The following is a 22,523-nucleotide window of genomic DNA, read 5'->3' on the forward strand; positions in this document are numbered from 1 at the left end:
ATATACTAGCTGGAAATATTGAATGTCATCTACTGGATTTTTATTATAATTAATTACAGGTGTCGATTTGTGATATTATGATTGTGTGGCTGCCCAGGGAGTTTCACACATTGTTGTTTCTACAGTCAAGAGCTAGATATGTGGTCAGATTTAGTATTACTATCCATAAAGTGGAGTTCCACCCTGAAATTTTTTTTTTTACATATTCACCGTACTTTATTAGTATTAAAAAAGATTGAGTGATTTTTTTTTTAACTCAACAGAAATCCCCTGTTGCTATGTGGTGGCTAATCTGATGCTTCCGGGTCTGCGACGCTCTGCATCACTTCCACCCTTGCCTGCGCTCCTGGGAAATACGAGTCATTTCCCAGGAGTCAGTGGGCAGTACTGTGAGAAAAAAAATTGCGTTATTTCCCGACAGGAAATTACACAATTTAGGGGGATCACAGCGACCTATTGGTTGCCACTACAACAGGGCGGGCCCTTCTGCCGCCCGTTGTGATGGCAACATGGGAAGTTTTCTGCGCCGCTTGCTGTGCTTACTGCGCATGCACGAGAATGGGAAGTGCACGCTGGTAATACAGCAGCACTGTCTCCTGGAAGTTTATGCATGCAGGCCTCGCCTGCCAACAACTAAAATCGGAATGAGCAGGAATAATATAAGATATCTTTTATAATAAAATAGGAATAAAAGCAGTGCTATTTACGAGACTAACCAATGTTATGGTTGGAACTCCACTTTAAATATTGTTCTGTACTTACCGTACCAGGACAGAAGTTACACATCTTAATAGCTCTCATTTACATTTAGTTACTGCTGCGATTATCCTCAATGTGTCCTGAAGAAGCTAGCTGAGAAATCAAGTTGACCTAAGAAGACTTATTTCCACAAGGCCACAGATTATGGTCCAACCAAGGAGTGAATTAAATTGACTATTATTGGTGTGGATAACCAGCAGCTGGTATATACCATCTATTAGCAGGAAGACTGTATACAAGGCAATTGATTTTAGGACCTTGAGCAAATCCATCAGATTTTATAAATGGTTTGTAATAAAACGTCATTATGGTTTTATATATTTTAATGTGTGTTCCTTTCTGTACCACCAAAGTCAGACTAAATGTTTCTAGTTAATTTTGGTATGCATTACGGATTTGGTATTATAGTCGTTTTGTTATATTTAATGTACATTTCTACCTCCTCAATTTGTTTACTTACTCCAGATAGAACTATATCTCCAGACTCCTTCTGAGCAGCATCCTTGGAATCCACATAAAGCACAGAGTTCTTCATGAGCGTATCATCCAGCTCCCTCCAGTCAGGCCTACAAGCTCCGAGAGCTGAAAAAGAATATTACATCATCTTTCATTTTATACTATGACAAGCAGGGATATGCACACGCAGTATATTTATACTGTGTATATTATAAATATACACACTACTGTGCAAAAGTTTTAGGCAGGTGTGAAAAAATTTAAAAAGGCTAAATATTTTTTTTTAACTTCATGCATCATGTATGAAGCAAAAAAAAAAATCTGTATCCAGCTACCCCCCCAAAGCCCCCCTTATACTTACCTGAATCCCATTGCAATCCCTTACTGTGCATGAGAGCAGCGGCTCCCTCTGCTCTGTCCCTTTTCACAGGGCAGATTTGTTGCCAGTGGCTATGGATGCAGGCAGTTGGGAGTGGGAGGAGAGCCCCCAGAGGAAGCAGTTTCTTATGGGTGAACTAGATGAAGAGGAGGAGCCAGGAGCATGGGCGAGGGACCGGAGAAGAGAAGAATTGGGGCTGCTCTGTGCAAAACAATTACACAGAACAGGTGAGTATGCTATGTTTTTTATTTTTGTAAAAAAAATAAATGGTTTACCTTTAGAAAAACACTAAGAATGCTTTCAGAAATAGAATCTTCTGGATGTAGGCTGCCTCAAATCCTTCTGTCTATTCATGTTATCTCAGAAAGACTTGACAATATTAAAATCAGGGCTCTAAAGGGGCCCAAACCATGACTTCCAGGACTCCTTGTTCTTCTTTACGCTGAAGATAGTTCTTAATAACATGTTTGAAGTAGTTGTCCTGCTGTAGAATAAATTTGGGGCCAATCACATGCCTCACCGATGGTACGACCTGATGGATAAGTATCTGCCTGCATTTCTCAGCATTGAGGACAGCATCGATTCTGCCCAAATCTCCAACTGCATTTGTAGAAATGCAGCCCCCAAACTTGCAAGGAACCACCACCATGGTTCACTGTTGCCTGCAGACATTAATTGTACCACTCTCCAGCCTTTCAGAAAACCGCCTCTTGCTACAGCTCAATATTTCAACTTTTGATCCGTCAGTTCAGAGCACCTGCTGCCATTTCTCAGTTCCTACGTTTTCATGCAAGTAACCTTTTTTCCACGTCGGAAGTATGGCTCTATGTCTGCAATTCTGGCTTCCAGATGTCTCAGGACAATGTGTACATGGATCCCACTGTATTTACGCTAGTTATGTGCTGATGGCCCTGCTGTAGGAAGCAAGCATGATGTGACTTCCATCTGCTGCATGCCCAACCACAGTTTTTACAGTCCTTAACATTGCTTGTTTGTTTGTGCTTCTTCAAAGGGGGTTGAACAGCACATCTTGAAATCCCAGTCTGCTCTGAAATCTTTGCCTGGTAGAGACCTTGCTGATACACTATTACTACCATACCTACCTTGCCTTGATGTATGATCTAGGATATGAAACCGGTTTCCACAACCTCACCTTAGTAGCAGAGTATGGCTGTTCTATACCTAGTTTTAAGCCTCTTGTGCAACGGTTTCTGTTTCAGTAAATAACTGTCACCTGCTGGTGGCACTGTTGTTCTTGTAGTCCAATGGGGCAGTTCCATTGGCCCCCCAATGGGAGTCTCCTAGCAGCCAGCTTATCCAGGTAATTAGACTGCACTGGACTCTGGCTGCTGGGCCAGTATTTAATCCCACCCTTAACTGAAGTTCAGTGCTTCAGTATTCTTCCTGTGAGCCATGTACCTGCTTGGTCCTGAGCCTGTGCCTTCTCCTGTACATTGTTTCTGTGACCTGCTCCCAGTATCCAGTACTCTATACCCTGTTCCATTGTTCCAGTACCCTTGTCCAAGTCTCAGTCCTGACCTTACCCTGTTCATGTGTGCTCCCTCCATTTGTACATAGTTTGTTAGGTGGTCGCTTGGGCTGCTGCGCTTTTCATCACTTCATTTAACCTTATTCTGCCTCATTTCTTAAAAAGGTACAGCCCACCGATCTGGTCATCTTTGCTGGATACCCGTTTTTGGTATCCCCTAAACATGCTGTACATCTGACTAATCCTAAAAATCCCTGACTTTGTGCAAGTGTAAGAATTAATACTGTTTTGATGGAAAAGGGCAGTCACACAAAATATTGCTTTGATTTAGATGTTTCTTCTGTTTGCTTACTTTGAATTTTGTAAATTGACAAAAATCAAACAATTAAAACATTTTTTTTAAAGCGTTTGACAGAATTAGCTGGCGGTATCTGTGGGTTGTATCGTCTAGATTCGGATTTGGGGATAGGTCATCTCATGGATCCATTTACTGTACAGCTCTTTTCAAGCAGCAAATGGAGTGTCCGATACGGGACAGCAATGCCTGGTCTCTCTCCCGTATGATCTCAATTCTATGTACACTGGTATGTTTTATGTGGTTCAATAAAGCTTTCTGGATTTAAAAAAAATTATATTTTTGACACACACACACACACACACACACACACACACACACACACACACACACACACACATCATAGAAAAAGAACCTGTAAAAACAGGCAAGGATAGATTTTTTTATTCACTCTAAAATAATTTTCTTGGATTGCACTGAGGGACACAGAAGGGTTGATTTGCTAAAACTGGAGAGTGCAAAATATGGTGCAGCTGTGCAAGGTAGCCAATTAGCTTCTAACTTTAGCTTGCACGGTTACGTTTTGACAAGAAACCTGGAAGCTAATTGGTTTCTATGAAGAGCTGCACCAGACTTTGCACCGTTCAACTTTAGTAAATCAATCCCAGAAAGTCTTAAACCTTCAGATTATACTGCTGTCTACAGGAAGATAAACTAAAAAGGTAAAAGCTTTTAGTGGTTGTAAAGTCAGAAGGTTTTTATCTTAATGCGTTTTGTGCATTAAGATAAAAAACCTTCTGTGAGCAGCAGCCCCCTCAGCAACCCCCTCATATTTTCTGAGCCCAATCTCTCCATTGATGTTCACGGTGCCTCGGCCGTTTAGGACTCTCCTCCTGATTGGCTGAGACAGCAGCAGCGCCATTGGTTCCCGCTGCTGCCAATCAAAGTCAGCCAATCAGGAGAGGGAAGGGGCAGGGCCGGCTCAGGTGCCCCCATAGCAAGCTGCTTGCTTTGGGGGACACTTGACAGGAGGGAGGGGCACGGAGAGCTGAAGAGGGACCCGAGGAGGATCTGGGCTGCTCTGTGCAAACCATTAGAGCCGGTTTACACAGGGGCGACTCAGATCCGACTTCAGGTCGCCCCTAGTCACCTCAGGTCGGACAACATGTAAAAATCAATATAAGTGAATGAGAGCCGTCTTAATGCACACTACTGAAGTCGTTCCGACTTCAGAAAAGGTTCCTGTACTACTTCAATCCGACTTGTAGGCGACTGGTACACGTTGATTTCAATGGAGGTCGCCTACAAGTCGGATCTCCGTCTATACGGAGGCGACTCTCAAGGAATTATCAGCTCTAAAGGGGGAACTCCACGACAAATTTATAAAAAAAAAAAAAAAATTGGTGTGGGTTCCCCCTCAGAGAGCATACCAGGCCCTTAGGTCTGATATGGATTCTAAGGGGAACCCCCTACGCCGAAAAAATGGCATGGGGGTCCCCCCCCAGATCCATACCAGACCCTTATCCGAGCACGCTACCCGGCCGGCCGGCCAGAAAGGGGGTGGGGACGAGTGAGCACCCTCCCAGAGGATGCTGGGACTGTGACATCATAATGGGCGGGGATATCATCCGGTGATGTCCCTATATAAGTCGCCGTGTGCCGCGTCCTTGCCACTGTGAGCGGAGGCAGCGACGAGTCAACATCTGAAGAGAAGAACAGAAGACGGCGACACAAGACCGGGCCACCGCCTGTAAAAGAGCTAGAAGAAGGTGCGGTGGCCCGGCAAGAAGAACCGAAGAGGGGGGACAAGACCCCCGAAGTCGGAAGAAGAGGGCGGCGGTGGCGAAGAAGAAAGCTGGGCTCCTCCGCTAGCAAAAGAGCTAGCAGAAGATAGCGGAGAAGTCTGGCGAGAAGACCCCCGAAGACGGACAGAAGACCCCCGGAGCTGTGCAATAAACAATTTTAACCCTTGTGTGTTGTGTTTTTTTTTTTTTTTTTACAGGTGAATGGGTAGGGGTACATTGTACTCCATACTCATTCATATAGGGTGGGGGGCCGGAATCCGGGGGCCCCCTTATTAAAGGGGGCTCCCGGATTCCGATAAGCCCCCCGCCCGCAGACCCTGACAACCAACGGCCAGGGTTGTCGGGAAGAGGCCCTTGTCCTCATCAACATGGGGACAAGGTGCTTTGGTGTGGGGGGGCCGCGCGGCCCCCCTTCCCCCAAGGCACCCCCCATGTTGAGGGCACGCGGCCTGGTACGGCTAAGGGGGGGCGCTCGCTTGTCCCCACCCCCTTTCCTAGCCGGCCGGGTAGCGTGCTCGGATAAGGGTCTGGTATGGATCTGGGGGGGGGACCCCACGCCATTTTTTCGGCGTAGGGGGTTCCCCTTAGAATCCATACCAGACCTAAGGGCCTGGTATGCTCTCGGAGGGGGAACCCACACCAATTTATTTTCATAAATTTGGCGTGGAGTTCCCCCTTCAGAGCTCATTCTCTGATTGGCCACGGCAAAAGTCTCCTGGCCTGGGGCGACTTAAAGTTGTGTTGTAAGTCGCTCCAGGTCGTGTTCAAATCATCTCCAAGTTGCCTCACAAAGTCGTCCTGGAAGTCGTGTCGCCCCTGTGTGAACCGGTTCTTACACAGAGCAGGTAATTAAAAACAGGTTTGTTATTGTTTACAATCACTTTAAGGTTTCCTTCAATAGACAGGGGAAAAAGAAACGCCCTCATCTCTGTTGTAAAATTTTAAACAATACAAAAACAGGAAGAAAAAAAAAAAAAAACGCAGAACAATTCATCCAGTGAAACTGCATGGACATTCATTCTGTGTAAAAGGAGAAGAAAAACTAATGTTATCAAGCCATTTTCTAGTGGCCATAATGCAGAATTTATGTTGATTCATGCTACTGCAATATGTATGATAAATAACATTCGACCTGTTTTTTCAACACACAGAAAATTGGCGCATACACGCTGAGCCCGGTAGGAGCCAACAGGACCCAATGAAATTCAAAATCAACAATGTGAAGTATATAAAATTCCATTAAAATAGTCCATAAAGTTCATACATAGATAAACCTTGGAAGGCAGCTCAGTGGAAAGCAAGCAGCAGCTCTGGAACAACGGAGGAGAAAACACAAGTGCCAATCTAAGTGCAGCATGTATAGTAATTTAATGCAGGTAAGGATACTGGTAACCACAGAGTTGAAAACATCAAGGGCATTTAGCACACTAGTGCAACAGCATCCATGAAACTGGTCCATGTTTAGATAGAAAATGCCTAAGATATTAAAGTAAAAAAAGAATCCACGATTGGAATACTTCTCTTAAACAATATACAGTTTAGAGTGGGGCAGATTAAACAGCACTAGTGCTAGCACTGTGCAATCCGCTTTAAGGGACCAGGATCTGTATATATTTTTGGGGGTTAAACACTTTAACATTGACCATGCAGCTCTAAAACCACAAAAAAAAAACAAAAAAAAAACAACATTCTCTATAATAAGATGTCAAATTCAAGAGTAAAAGTGTATATCACGCCAGACAGTTTTTCGAAATTTTCAGTAGAGTAGGGAACAGTTAGATCTCCATTAGAAAGGTTTATCGTCATTACCTGTCCTGCTGAAAATGCTTTCGCTAGACAGTACATAAAAAAAGGTAAAAACCAAAAGAGCAACACAGGCAGAAATAAAATAATATTCTGGCCGATTTGCTCCATTTAAAATGTCAGCAGGACAGAAAATGAGCATAAACCTCTCAGACGCATGCTAATGTTGCCGAATGTGGTCTGAGCATCTAGGTTTCAGTTACCTCTGCTTATGAAAGAGTTAACAGAGCAGTATTCACCAGCAATGAAGTGTTATTTAAAGATACTTTAACCTTGACCCACAACAAAAATAATAGTCTCAGATGTAGAATATTGAATTATTTTCATTTGTACTTTGTACATGCTTCAGTGGCGTTATTGATCCCATGGCCTAACCTCCATTTTGCAAACACACAATGGGACCAATTTTTGCAGAAGATGTATAACAATCCTCTATATTACATTCAATGTAAAGTTTAAAATTCTGTATTCAGCAGCTGAATTTATTTTCAATCTTTTTTATTTTACAATGTTTGCAACAGGTTGGATCAGGGGTGTTCAAACTTTTTAAACAGGGGGCCAGTACTGACCTGTACTTTTTGGGCCCACGCATTTGATCCCGTCTTGGATAAGACAGAATGCAGGGGATACCACTACAATTGTTCATCTCATAGCCATAAATGTTGTAATCAACTAACTCTCTCCTCTCTTTCTATTCTCTATTTATAGAATTTATAAGGTATTGTTTGCTCTATAATACTATATAAAAATGTCCTGAAGAAGCGCTGGTCTTCCCGCGAAACATGTCAAGCGTCCAATACACAAATGGTATATACTACGTTGACAATGGTTTTCCAAAGTCATCCCATCTGTAAGCATATAGAGCTTAATGTTTAGGACTCATCTGGTTGTGTCTTTTTTTATACATAAACTTAGACTTGCAACAAAAAAAGTACACCTTCCACACCAGATGTTGATTGTTCCATATTCCTCCTGCAGCTGCTGAATGCCCGCTTTTCCTCCTGCAGGCTTTCAGAGACTGCAGGAGAAATATGAAAAGATCAGTTCTTCTATATGTAGCTGCCCCTACTGCTCCTCCTATCCAACTTCTTTTGCTGCCCCCCAATGTTTACCTGGTGCCTCCCAGTTCTCCCCCCATGCTCTCCACCCCACTGTGCTGTCCGGTCCCCCCCCCCCCCCCGTGCTCTCAGGCTTCCCCGGTGCTCACTGGCCCTTCCCAGTTCTCCCTGCCACCCAGTGCTCTGTGGTGTCAGTAGTTTTTTGTTTGCTTTTTCCCTATCTGCCCTGTTGAGGGGCTTTGGTGAAATGTCAGGAGTCTAAACAGACCCAACATCTCCCCATTGAGACAGAAAAAGGGACAGAGGACACAGATTCCCAGTCCTTTTCTCACAACAGAAGATGAATGGGGAGGAGACAGCCGCTCTTCCTCATTAATAAACTGAAGCAAAGTAATACACAGTTTACTCTGATCAGTTATCACAGGACATAGAGAGCAATCGGGAACAAACACTCTCTATGCACTATTCAGGAGAGGAAGGCACCTTCCTCCGCTCTCCAACCCGACATATTTCCATTGGAGAAACAGCGGATGGAGGAGGGCACGGAGGGAGCACAAGATGAAGGGGGGGAGGTGTTGGAGTGGGAACACGGACGCTGGGGACAGCTGTGAGCACCGATCTCCCTGTATGGCTTTTCATCAGCCACTTCTTCTCTCCTGCGGCTATCAGCTGAAAAGCCACGCAGGGGGATCGGTGCTCACAGCTGTCCCTGCCACGCTGAACATCCCGACTATCACTGGACATTTGTGTGTATGTGCGCAGGACTGACAGGGGGTTTGAGCGAGGTCTCTGCTTTTGCCCAGAATGTGCTCTGCCTCTCCTGTGTGCGCTCTGACCAAGGGGAACGTAGAGGTGGGCAGGGAGTCTGCTGATGGCACGAATCTGCCCACCGAGCGACGCACAACAGACCCGCCCACTGAATCCGGAGTTTTTTTTTCGGGGCTCCAAATAGAGAAGGGGGAGACATTTGACAGGTAAGGATACATGCAGGAGGCATGTATAGCCTTATAGTTCAGCATTATGGCAGTAGTTTATAATTGATGAGTGTGTTTACATCCACTTTAATATTTTCTTTCATTATTAACAGAGAACTGTTAAAGTTTTTATATTCAGGTAATAGGTCATTATGGCCAATAGAGTTTAAAATATTAAAAAAAAAAAAAATAGTTGTTTATTTATGATACTGGAGATTTTAGTCGACTAAACTACGACTTAAGTTAAAATGGCATTTTAGTCAAATGCCCAAGATGAAATCGAAATGTGACGTCAAAATGAACACTGACTGCCACCGACACTAGTTCTGGGGATTACTGCAGCCGTTGACACCAATGCTTTGCACTCCTATACTTTTTTTTCCTACAATAAAAACACATACCCCAAAACATCCCTGGAACAGTTACACCTGCATTTTATAAAACCTGTCAACTAAAAAAAATAAAAACATGTTATCAAATTCTTAGTAAAAGAACTAGAACATGTACCATTGATATGTGCACCTGGCTTGACCCAGTCCCCATACAGCACAGGCTCTGTAGACATCATAGCTGTGATGATTACATCAGCACCCGTCACTGCTTCCTGTGGGGTTGAACACACGTGTACGTTTCCTTCCACAGCATTTGCAAATTTTTCTGCATTTTCTCTTGTGCGACTCCAAATCCTGACCTTCAGAGTGAGAGGAGAGACAGCAAGATGTATTTTTAGAGTCTGTCTTATGCTTGGAAAAATGTGATTTACTAGGTCACTGGGGTAGCAATGATAATGCTACAGAATATGGCACAGAAAAAAATAAATCTTCCCAGATGTCATGTTCTTCTGTCTAGGAAAGATTACAGCTTATGCTTAGGAAATAGATGAAAACTACCCATAAAAGATCTCCAGCATTTCAAAATTGCAGTTTTTAAAAATCAATTCCTAAAATTGCTGGGAAGACAGTGGAACAAATGCATCTAAAACAGCACAGTTTGTTTATAAAAGTTTTACAGCTTTTTTTTTATATTAGTGCCCCTTAATGACTTTAGCAGATAACCTGGACTAATCAGCAGAACATAATTATAGTATGTCTTTATATTTAAAGTGGTTTGAAAGGCTGAAGGTTTTTTACCTTAAGGCCCCTTTCACACTAGGCGGGGTCGGCGGTAAAGCGGTGCTTTACCATCGTTTTAGCGGCGCTCTTCAGCCACTAGCAGGACGGTTTTAACCCATGAGAAAGGGTTAAAAACCACCCCAAAGCGCTGCTACAGCAGCGCTATGCCGGTGGTATAGCCACGCTGCTCCATTGATTTCAATGGGCAGGAGCAGTGTATACACCGCTCCTTCACCGCTCCAAAGATGCTGCTAGCAGGACTTTTTTGAAGGTTCTGCCAGCGTACCGCTCCAGTGTGAAAGCCCTCGGGGAGGGAGGGACTGGGCTGTCATTTAGGATCTGTATACATGCCCACATATGTGAGGTCAATATCATGTGACCTGAAAAGCTCAGCTCAACAAGGAAATATTCTCTCCAGCAATAGAGACCAAACTGAGCATGTGCAGGGAGATCACTGACTGTGTATTATCTGGCCTTGCCTAGAGAGGCCCTGCAGGAGGGGGGATGATCTGTGCATACAAGATCAAAGAGCCTTTTTACACAATGCAGAGGGTTAACCCCTTAAGTCCCACAGTAAGTACAACAAGCATGCAATTCTGTATATACAGAATGTTTTTTACTGTTGTGAGTTTAGTACCACTTTAACCTCCCTGGCGGTATTCCAGAGTCTGGCTCGGGGTAAGATTTAAATACCATAAGCGGTATTCCCGAGACTTGGGATGGCATCGCTGGATCCATGGAGAGGTTTACTTACCTTGTCCCCTGGATCCAGCGATGTTTCCCCGCTGTGATCAGCAAGCCGTCCTCTGCTCGATCTGTCACATCGCCGGGCTCCGTTCCCTGTGAGCGTTGCCACGCACGGGGACGGAGTTTGGCGCCAAATTCAAAAAGTAAAATACACAGTATAGATACAGTATACTGTAATCTTACATTACTGTATCAAATAATTACACATCCCCTTTGTCCCTAGTGGTTTGTTCAGTGTCCTGTATGTAGTTTTATATTATAAATATTGTTCTTTATGCAAGGAAACATTGAGATTGTCCATAGCAACCAAAAAGTGTGTTTACATCAAAAGTAGTTATAGACCAGCTAGAAAACAGCGATAATAAATTAGAATCACTCGCAGAATTGAACAATAGTAATTTGTGGGGAAATTCATCATCAAACACTAAAAGTAATGACAGTGACAATTCTGCAATTCAGCATATTTCAGTGTTTTTGATTATTTCATTATTGAATAATTTTTATTATTATTATTTGTTATAATTATTTATTTTAATTATATATATATATATATATATATATATATATATATATATATATATATATATATATATATATATATATATATATATATATATATATATATATATAAATTTATGATTTTATATTTCAAATTTTATCATACCCAGGATGTCTATTAGACTCTTGTTTAGACAGATTTAAGTGAATTATTTCTAATTGAAGGCCTACAAAATAAAAACACCAAATTTCCATGCAAATTTGACTTTATATGTTTACATATAAGATCATCTCTCATTGGACACGCCGATCGCGCTGTAAATGGCCGCTGCGATTAGCCATTTACAGTGATCTGTGACTGGCTGTGTCCAAGGGACACAGCCAGCACAGAACTTCTCTGATGCGCGCTCGCGGGAGCGCGCAACGCAGAAGTAAACAGGATGACATTCAGGGACAGCCTCCCGGCAATTGGCGTCCGCGCTGCAGCCGTCTTTCGGCTATAGCGTGGACGCCTAGTGGTTAATCAATATCAGAAGCTCTCCTGCATTCCTGTTAAAAGACTTGCTTGGCTGACATCCCTTCTGGCTCCAGATCCTGCTTGCGGTTTTACTACACTCATCTTCAGCTTCCTGACGTTTGGCTTGTCTGACTATCCGTTCTGGTTCCTGAACTCTGGCTATGTTTTGCCTACGTATTATTAAACAAGTGTGATTTAACTGTACTTCTGTCTTGGTCTGATTTCATGGGTTCCAACAATGTCTAAATCTACCCTGTTTGTTTTTCCTTAATAATTTTTACAATTCTATTGATACTATTTTTCTGTAGTTTTTTTTTTGGGGGGGGGGGGGGGGTTGGAGAGACATCAGGGGTCTAAACAGACCTCTAGTGTCTTTTTTCAGACAGAGAAAGGGACCGATAGCCTGAACTGCCTGTAGACGAATAACCAGGAGACTGTATAGACTCCTATTCACAAACTGAAGCATGGTAAACACTGTACTGATCAGTACTGTTCTGACTGTATCCATTCAGGAAAGGAAGCTGCTACCAGCCCCACTACCTGCTCTCCAACCCAATACTAATCTCTGCTGTAGCCAGTGGGAGGGGGTGGAGGGAAAGCTGGCCAAAAGCACTACATGGTGGGGGGGTTATTTCATGCAATTTGCAGCTCAGTGTAGATATGTGCACAATTTTCAGTATAGTCGTCCTTGATTTTTTCCCCATCCCGACATGCCCCTCTGAGTACAAAAAAATCTGCAAAGTCTAAAAAGATATTGCTTGCTAAAAAGTTCTCAGAGTGTGATCTGGTTATAGGTTACATCCAAGGGACATGTCCAATAGCTTTGCCAGTTCCCAATTACCTGAATGTACTACCTGTATGCCAAGATATGGAATTTAAGGGCAAGTCAAAATGTATTTTTTTGCATACAACTCCTGATTGGAAGCAACACAGTACTCCTGCCAAGGCTCTTCCAGCATCACATGAGTGTATCAGGAGTACAACAGACTTATCCTACCAATTGATGATGTCATCAAGATGCAGTGTTTAAAACCAGGTGCCCAAATTTAATTTGATATTTTTTTGAGACAGAGAAAGAGCGGCCCCTAAGAGAGCCCACAATTGGTGGTCAGTTTAAGTTTAACCCCCCCCCCCCCCCCCCCAGGAAGCCCACAATTGTTGGTGGTCAGTACCAGTTTAAACCCCCCCCCCCCCAACCCTTTAAAAGAAGCAATCCCCTAATCATTGTTAGCAAGTGGCACTTTACTGGTCAGTAGAGCTTTAGGACCCCCTCCCACTAGCAGTCCTGGATGCAATCTGTCTGCGTCCGGAGCCACTCATCTGCACCTAATCGCATGCAACACATCAGATGTCTGAATACACGCAAACAGCCATGGCGCCTAGCATTGATTTATACAAGCATCCAGGTCTTGCCTGATCCAAACGCCTGTGATTCTGTCACTGTATGCCGATTCTTGGCAGTTTATGGCCTTAATCGACCGTGTGAATGAGGCCTAAATCAGATTGATAAATATAGGCAGCGCCTCTTTTTTGCTTCAGTTTTAGGATAAAAAAACAAAAAAAAACAACCATACTCGTTTCAACCCCGGTGGAGGAAAAACTCTATAAATTTGTGTTGACTTGTGCACTTTTGTATTCTCCAATGCCAGTTTATAAATAAAATTAAAAAAAATACATAAATTTAAATTGAAAGAGTTAGAATGCCTAAACTTTTAGCCTTTAATAAATGACACCAACACAATGAAATGCACTCCTTCCCTCTACCGCAGACTTCCGATGTCTCCATTCAAAGCAATATTGATATTTTGTGATGAAAATTACTCACTATGGCTCTTAGAGGGATTTTTCACATTTTGTTCCACTGAATCCCTGCCTGCCAGAGAAATGAAAGATTTAATTGTATTTCCTTCAGCGCAGAGCTTAATGTAAGCAATTCTTAACCCAGCTGATGCAAGTTCATCAATTTCTCTAAATCATAATGATGGTTCTTATTTACCTCTTTGAAAGAAAACTGCTGTGTAAAGACTTGGTAATGACTCCGTGCTTGAGCTCCAGAGCCCAGAATACAGAGTACTTCAGCAGGCGAAGGCTTCAGCAGCTGAAATACAAACATAAAGCAAGAGCAGCAATCAATTCCTCTTTTTAAAAATACGCAAACCTGCTACAAAGCTTTTAGAGCAAACAAGTTAAAAGCCATAGACATTAGGTGACAGTTTACAGATTTGGCCGTTTTTGGCTGGATAAAGTAACAAAGTACTTGAGAAAGAAAAAGAAAAAAAAGGCGGTTTATTTTACAATGTTCTGATAATGATGATAAAGATACCGATTCTGAATGGAAGAAACTGGTCCATTATAAATCAGCTGGTGCACTCTTAAATGTTCTACTGAGAAAAGCTGCAGTGCATCCCTTTACAAGTATTTAGCCATTGGAGTGGATCTCAATAAAACTGAAATTCCTACTGCAGCAAGTGCCTTACATTTTGGCCTGTAGACTTCTAGGAAAAATAGTGAGCCAATCACACAGCAGGAAATTACATTTCTGAAGGCATGCTGTACGCCGCCAGCTTGCCATATTTTACAAAAAAATTACAATGGCTGAAGACTGAAAAGCAAAAGGCTAATTTTTAATAACATTACAACATGGTTTGTATAGTTATCTATAGTTTTTTTTGCTATATTTTTCCACGGAAGTGAAGTTACCCTTTAAACTAGGCATACACGGCCCAAATTTTTGGACGATTCCTATAGGCTCAGCTGAAATTCGAGCAGTAAGTGGCCCCGCTGGCACCACCCTATTCAACAGAGTTGAATGTTCAATCAGCTCGAAGGAGCTTGTTGCTAGGTTGTCAGCAGAACAGTGCCTGCATCCGATCAGATGTAAACATGGTTTAGGTCAGGAGTGCCCTCTGATGTGGCCCGCCACCTCCTGCTCTGGGATGGTGGGTCAGCAAGCTCAGATCGCAGGTTCCCGACACGCCATACCCGAGAATCAGTGTGAAGAACGGAGCCAGTGCTAGAGGAAGCAGAGCTGAAGCAGAGCCGGCTCCTGTCACAGGAGTGGCAATACCAACTGAACTCTACACCTGTGACAGGAGCATGCCGCATGCTTCCTCTAGCGCCGACTCCATACTTCCCACTGATGCTTGGGGATGGTGGGTCAGGAACCAGCCTGCAATACCCGCCAACAGTACCTGCCAGCAGGACCCACCTGGAGCACTGCCATCAGCAGCCACCAGCCATACCCACCTGAGAAACAGCAGCAGCCAGCAATTCCTGCAGGAATCCTGAGGAAGAAGTGAAGATTGAAGTCAGTTGAGGTGAAAGTAAATCCCAGTGCATCAGCATGAAAGCAGCCTTAGGCCCCTTTCACACGATCGGTCCAAAAGGGTCCGCCTCTCCGATTTTCAGGCTGACTTAGTCAGGCCCTCCATTCACCCTTATAGAGTGCCAAATGTAAACAGACTTGTGTCCGTTTACACCTGCCTATCTCCAATCTGATTCACTTAAAAAAAAACAGAAGGGAAATGGTCTCCTTCTGTCTGGGCAGATTGGAGGGCCCATAGAGTAAAACAGGTTGTGTCTGTGTCTGCTCTGCATATGCAGAGTGGACATGGACCCGTCAGTCGCCCGCTCCCCTCATTGTGGCCCGTGACCAGTTATCAAATCGGTAAAGTGGCCCTCGTTCCTCAAAAGTTTGGGCGCCCTTGGTTTAGGTTGGCTGCGCTGCCTGTCAGATTACAATAGCCCTGCAGGAAAAGGGGTGGGGGGTGGCTATTCATGCGGTTAGGGCAACCAAACTGATAACAGGCATGGCGTAGGTCAGCTATGAGGACAGATTAGAGCCGAATTTATTTAAAATATGCATAGTAATGAAAGCGTACGGATTGCCAAAACGTATATATAGCTTTGGACAGAACAGGGAAAAATGTGGGGGAAAAAAAAAAACACACCAAACACCTGTCGGGTTATGTTTTGTCAATTGTATCTTGCTTGCGATATTTCCTTTAGCATCTTGTTCAGAACACACAACAAAAAGGTGAGATGAAAGCCAGAACATCTTTTACCAATTGAAGATTTACCTTTACCTCTTGCTTTTATGAAAATTACTAAATTTTGGATTTCCCCCTACCTTCCGTCTAGGCGATACTGGTCTCCAGGACAAATGGAGAATCACCCCAGTGGAGTTATAAGCAGAGGGCTTAACACCCCTTCCCACTCTATCAAAAATTAGGGGAAAAACTGAAATGATATATATAATAATAACCCACTGCAAGAAAGCAAGCTGCTTGGTAATGCACATAGGGATTTCCTTTCTGCAGAGGTACTTAACGAAAAGCCATTTTCCTGTGGGCCTGCAAGTAGATGGCTCCTCTATTAGGCCCCAAGGAGGAATAAGTCCCAGATAGCAGCCAACCTTCTAGTATAATTGTATTGGCATTGAAAGGGTGAGGCTGAGAAGCTAGGGCTCATTATTAATTTGTTATAAAACTGTAGTTATTCAAAATAAATCCAACAGCCTTCTCTAATACAGTCATTGGACATTTAAAAAATAAAATATAATATTATTATTATTATTATTATTATTATTAATAATAATAATAATACATTATTAAAAATAAATAAAATTAGAAGAAAAAAAAATCCTAACAAAATTATCTTCATATTGAATAAAAACATAAATACATTTACCCCCTCAAAGACTATCGAATTGTGAATTGGCAGAGTGCGGAAGTGAAATAAAGCATTTCTGGGGCGATTACTGAGGACACGTACATAGTAGTGCAGTCATTAGGCCTGCATTGTTCATCTTTCTAGAAAACTGACAAGGTCAGTTCCTCATTCAGATGTGTACAGCAGAGGCTCTGATATCTTCATGTTATTGATAGGACCTACTATACATACAAATGGCTCATACATTATTTCAAAGCTCTGATCTTTATAGCCTCCGATTCATAATTAGGGGTCAGAACTAGATTCTCCAGGTCATGGGCTGGACAATATTGACACAAAATGTAATTATAGGAAATTACATCTTTAATGAATGCATCTTCGTCCTTTCAGACAAGCTTTCTGATCAGATCCACTTGAAAAAACTGAACTGAAACTCAATAGTCTATGGGCAGGCAGATATACTGTAAACAGATGCAAGCAAGTTTATATTTAGCTACCTTCTAGTCTGCGGGTTGGCGTGCTTTTGCCTTCTTTGGACATAAATGGATATAAACAGATGCACATCCGTTTACATCCATTCATCGACCGAGTAAGAAAAGATTGTTTATTTTTTGAGTCTTGTGCATCACAAAGTAACTGGATTCAGGACTTGTTCGGACTTTAGATGTATGTAAAAGGGTAGAACAGTTACATAAACTTCTTTACCTTTGATGCAATTGCAGACACCGCAGCTGTTCTTTTATCCGTGATTACTTTTCCATCGATTACCTAGATCAATAAAACAAATAAAAATAAATAAAAAAGAATGGTTTGTAAATTGCTTTAAGCTAGATGAGATGCTAGTAAAAAAAAAATTAAAGTTATATTTGTTGAAAATAAAAGACGCTTTGAAAAGCACTTCAGCCGATTCACTAATTTGGGTGCAGTGTTGGGGTACACGAGCAAATGGTTTCTTAAAGGATATCTAAAAAGTTGATTTTTCCTTTCTTTAAAAAAAAAAAAAAAAAAAAAGCATACTTACCTCATCTATGCAGTTGGTTTTGCACAGAATAGCCCCGATGATCCTCTTCTGGGGTCCCTCAGCAGCGCTCCTGGCTTCTCCTCTTCTCTGGTGCCCCGTTGGAGAGCCGCGCCTTAAGCTTGACCTTAGGGTTATATCGCCACCTTTCGGAGAGGACTAGGCAGAACACATAAGGGGCGGTCCTACTGGCTATAACCCCTCACTCTGCTCCCAGCAGCTCATTTCGTCAAAAAAGCAGTACAAATATAAATAAGAGTGGTGGGTGCTGTGTCTGTCAATGAACATCAGAGAAAAGGATTTTACGGTGAGTACAAAAATCCTATTTTCTTTTTCGTTCATTGACGGACACAGCACCTTAATCTTGACCTTAGGGACGTCCCCAAGCAGTGTCAAAAATGAGGGGTGGGAACAGAAAGAAAATAAAAACTCCACCCATAACAAAAAACTCCTCCTCAGAGGAGTCGCAACCTTAAACGGTCGCCTGAAAAACCTTGCGGCCAAAGTACGCGTCCGAAGATGTGCCCACATTGACCTTACACACCTGGGAAAGGGACGCTTGATGTCGGAAAGCCCAGAAGGCAACAATTGCCCTGGTAGTATGTGCCGTGACAGGAAAGGGAGGCACCTGCCCCCTTATGGCATAAGCCTGAACCACAGTCTGTCTGATCCACAGAGAAATGGTGGGCGACGAGAACGCCAGGTCCTTCTTCGGACCAGCCACTGATACAGAGAGTTTGACCTCCGGAAAAGAGCCGTAGCAGAAAGATACACCCGCAGAGCCCGGACCACATCCAAAGAATGTAATGCGACGGCCAAGGATCACAATGTCCTCATTTAGATGAAAGGCCGAAACAACCTTCGGAAGAAAAGAAGGCTGCAGACGCAGCACCGCCTTATCCTTGTGGAGGATCAAGTAGGGAGACTTGCATGACAAGGCTGCCAACTCAGAAATCCACCTTGCAGATGTAATAGCCACTAGAAAGACTACTTTCTGAGAGAGTGTCAATAAGGGGATCTACCTAATGTTTTCAAATGGCGGTTTCTGAAGCACAGAGAGCACCAGATTCAAATCCCACAGGGGCAGCAGAAGTCGTACCAGAGGGGCCACATGCCAAACCCCCTGAACAAACGTACGCACCAATAAGCGAGTAGCCAAAGGTCGCTGAAAAAAAAAAAAAAAAAAAGCAGCATCCGCTCCTTAAATGAAAGTTTCTGATCCACTCCTCACTGCAAAAAGAGCAGGATCCTGTAAACTGAATATGTACGCGGACACCACCCCATCTCCTCACACATGGTGATGTAGGCCTTCCACATGCAATGATAAATCTTCTGGGAAGAAGACTTCCGCACCCTCAGCATAGTGGAAATTACCGAAGCCAACAGTTCTCGGTCCCTCAGCACCTGGCTTTCAAATAGCCATGCCGTTAAAACCAGCGACGGTAAAGCTGGGTGAAGTATCGGACCTTACGACAGTATCAGCAGCCGCCAAGGAACATCCGCCACCATTTGTACCATGTCAGCACACCAAGGACATTGAGGCCAATCTGGGGCAATCAGAATCACTGGACTCCCCTCGGCCTCCACTCTGCGTAGCAGACAAGGGAGGAGCCCAAGTGGGGTAAAGCCATAAATCAGCCGATAATGTCCCCATGGGTCTACCAACGCATCTGACACATCCGTCCAGGGATCTTTTGACCTGGCCACAAACCTCTGCACCTTCAGATTGAACCAAGAGGCTAGAAGATCCACATCCGGCACACCCCACCTTAGGCAAATGAGCCGAAACACATTGATCCACAGGTGGGTTTTCTTCCTGCGTCCAGCAACCCTGGGCCGGCTGGATGCCCCAAACTTCCCCCCAGCCAGTCAGGCTGTCGTCCGGCGTGATCACCATCCAATGAAGAGGAAGGAACAGCTTCCCGGACTGAAGAGCCAGAGACCTCAGCCACCAGAGAAGCAAAGCCCTGACTAGCTGGCTCACCCGAATTTGACAGTCCAGGGATGTCGGAGATTTATCCCATTTGGATAGGATCTTTCTGCAAGACTCGAGTGTGGAATTGAGCATACGGTACCGCCTCGAAAGTGGCTACCATGAGGCCCAGAACTCGCATGCAAAAACGCAGTGAAGACCACCTGCGGGACATCAATAACTGCACCGCGGATTGAAGAGTCTGCAGTTTGTCCGAAGGGAGAAAGACTCTCGCCTCTGAGGAGTCCAGAATCAACCCCAAGTACTCCAGGCGATGAGTCGGCACCAACACTGACTTCTGGAGGTTCAACACCCAACCAAACCCCGGAGAGTCTGTATGGCGATCGCCATATCCTCCCTTAATTCTGAGTCAGAAGCTGCTCTCAGGAGGAGATCGTCCAGGTAACCCACGATCGCGATCCCTCTTTGTCTCAGCAATACTAGCACCTTTTACTGCGCCAACACAGACGCGGAGTCTTCCTCCTCACTGTCCGAATGGTCCTGGTCCGTATCCTCTGAAGCATCAGAACAGGGGCTGCCTGCCACAGTGGGACCCTAAGTCTGAATCAGAGCTCTTCCCAGAAGACGGGGGTGGGGGAGGGGTGTTTTTACTCTCCTTGGGCCTGCACGCCGATTCTACCCTGGCAATAAAATTATTCCAGGATCGCAGACAGAGCGTCCAGAGACCCCCCAGCCAGGTACGTCCTCAGCACTCCCTATGCCCAGCCACACAGCGCCCCCTTAGAATGGGGAGGAGGGAAAGAGGGAGAGAGAGACCCCCCTAATCGACCTCCCAGGGAATGCCCAGCTGGTCCATCCTGCCTAAACAGGTGGAACCATACTTACCCCTCCTGCAGGGACTGTTGGACGCACTCCACAGACAGACCCATCACCCGAGCAGTACAGAGTGGATGTAGGCCACGGCACACTGACTCAGACAGCAGTAGCCCGGTCATATGTATGCCCCGGAGCATATAGCTCACCGGCCACCCCTGGACCAGAACGGGGCCTGTCGCGGCCAACCCAGTGCATAGCTAAGGTCTGCACATGCTCGATGGCCAGGCTGGGGAGACTACCAGGATCTATATTATCCAGCCTGTCACCCAGCCCAGCTGTTGATTTTAGATCACAGGAACCAAAACCCGCAAAAAAAAAAAAAAAAAATTCCAAGGACCATTGGTCCCCACAGGGAGCCAGGTCCTTCCAGACTAGGCAAAATACTGTATTGTATTGTATACTGGTCCCGTAGCCACATGTGATGTGTCCCGGGGGGTTGTGGCCAGGAAGGCACCAAACTGCCACCATTCTCGCCTAGGAAATAGGTATCCATGCCCAGAAAATAGAAAGAAAGTCAGTGCAGAGATTCAGACCTCTGCTTCATCCCAAGGTTCAAACAGTGAAATTAAAAACCTCTGCTCTACTTGCTCTTAAAAAAACGCAACAACAGTTTGAGAATTTGGTGTTACGCGAGGTAAAACCTAAACACTTTAAATTTGTATGCAATCAGGTAGAGCCTTGCACTACACAGTTGAAGGTAAATCTAAAGGACATTGAACAAGAAAATTGTATAATATATGGCCAGCTTCAAAGTGATGGTAAACCCTCAATTGGTGGCTACTTTCTCTTAGAGCATCCGATTGAGCCACCCCAACACATAGGGACTAGAGAGGTCTCGATACACTGTTTGCAGCAACACACAGTCCTAGGATGTCAATGTAATTCCCTTGTTCCTCCCTCCATCTCCCCCTTTCCTTTTCAAGCCAAGAGACTGACTTTAATCTGCACTGCCCACTGTTAACTCTTTCTGGAAGTTCAGGGAAGCAGCACTGAGCAGGAGTCAGCAACACTAAAAGCTGTAAAATGCAATTGCTAGGGTAACAATTTTAACAAAGTAGTTCACTGGGGAATGATTTATTGTGCTCATTGTTTTAAACAAAAAAATGTTGAGGGTTTACTACGATTTTAAGGTGTTCAGGCACAACCCAAATGTTATCCCATTATAAAGCTAAAGCAGCTTTACCATCTTGTCATAAAATAAGTTATAAATCCAGCAATAAGTGTGGCCTGATGCTGGGCAAATCAGTCCAGGACCAAAAATGGTCAACTTGCATTCCTCACATTTCGCCTTCCAGTGGCAAGAAAGTTGTTCTACTCAAACAGATCACATGAGTGTTTATATCATTTTATTCCTCTTTATACAATCTACCGGGACAATCTCCTTCACAAAAACACAAATAGAATAATATCTTAAATTTGTCTCAAAATGCCCCAACTACCTTCTGAGTTATGGTAAGAACTTAGAGCCCCTATTACGGTGGAGGAACTCAGTCAATGGTGAAACCAAGCCAGGTAAAGCCCCACAACCTGATGTTTCACACTACAATATTACATACCATTCCTCCCCACTCTTGGCTCGTACATGGTGAAACCATTTAATGCACTTGGATTGGAGACAGCATTTCCCAGAGAAACCTTGAGAGCTCATGTCTCCGTTATTGAGGGAAAGGACCCCGCATCCTGTGGCAGTCATAGACCTATAATCTCTTAAACATCGATCTTATGCTGTTCACCAAAATTCTGGCATCTCGTCTCCACCACCATTTGCAACAATTTATTCATCCCAACTCGAGAGGCCAGTAATAACAGTTAAAGATCTTAACTTGATCTGTGGCCAATGTGACTCACACTCCATGTGTTTTTCTGGGTACGGATGCCGTAAAAGCATTCGACCATGTAAACTAGAGCTTTAGGTTTTCAGTTCTATGCCATGTTGGTCTTGGGGAGCTTAAGCTGGTCTCAGCTTATACTGACGATATCCCTCCTGAACCTTCTTCGGGAGTTTGAAACATATGACATGTTGTCCGATCTGAAAATCAATTTCAACAAATCAGAAGCAATGGTGGTCAGAATCCCACCTCCTCTCCTCTAAACTATGAAACAAGTTTAAGTTTGGGTGGACAGACTCAGCCT

The 22,523-nt window shown here is 43.9% G+C and overlaps 1 protein-coding gene across 2 annotated transcripts in view; it reads right to left on the bottom strand.

Annotated features, from left to right (window-relative positions):
* Positions 1–22,523, bottom strand: part of CRYM (crystallin mu) — a 116,734-nt gene that overhangs the window by 51,067 nt on the left and 43,144 nt on the right. For both annotated transcript variants that reach the window (XM_077448993.1, XM_077448994.1), the window contains exons 3-6: positions 17,269–17,331; positions 13,889–13,990; positions 9,526–9,709; positions 1,220–1,341 (exon numbers count right to left, since the gene is read on the bottom strand). In XM_077448993.1, coding sequence (XP_077305119.1) covers positions 1,220–1,341; positions 9,526–9,709; positions 13,889–13,990; positions 17,269–17,331 — 471 coding nt within the window. The remainder of the gene's footprint in view (positions 1–1,219; positions 1,342–9,525; positions 9,710–13,888; positions 13,991–17,268; positions 17,332–22,523) is intronic.

Source organism: Lithobates pipiens, unplaced genomic scaffold, assembly GCF_037356315.1.
Source record: "Lithobates pipiens isolate NorthernLeopardFrog02 unplaced genomic scaffold, aLitPip1_a1.2 Scaffold_22, whole genome shotgun sequence".
Lineage (NCBI taxonomy): Eukaryota > Metazoa > Chordata > Amphibia > Anura > Ranidae > Lithobates > Lithobates pipiens.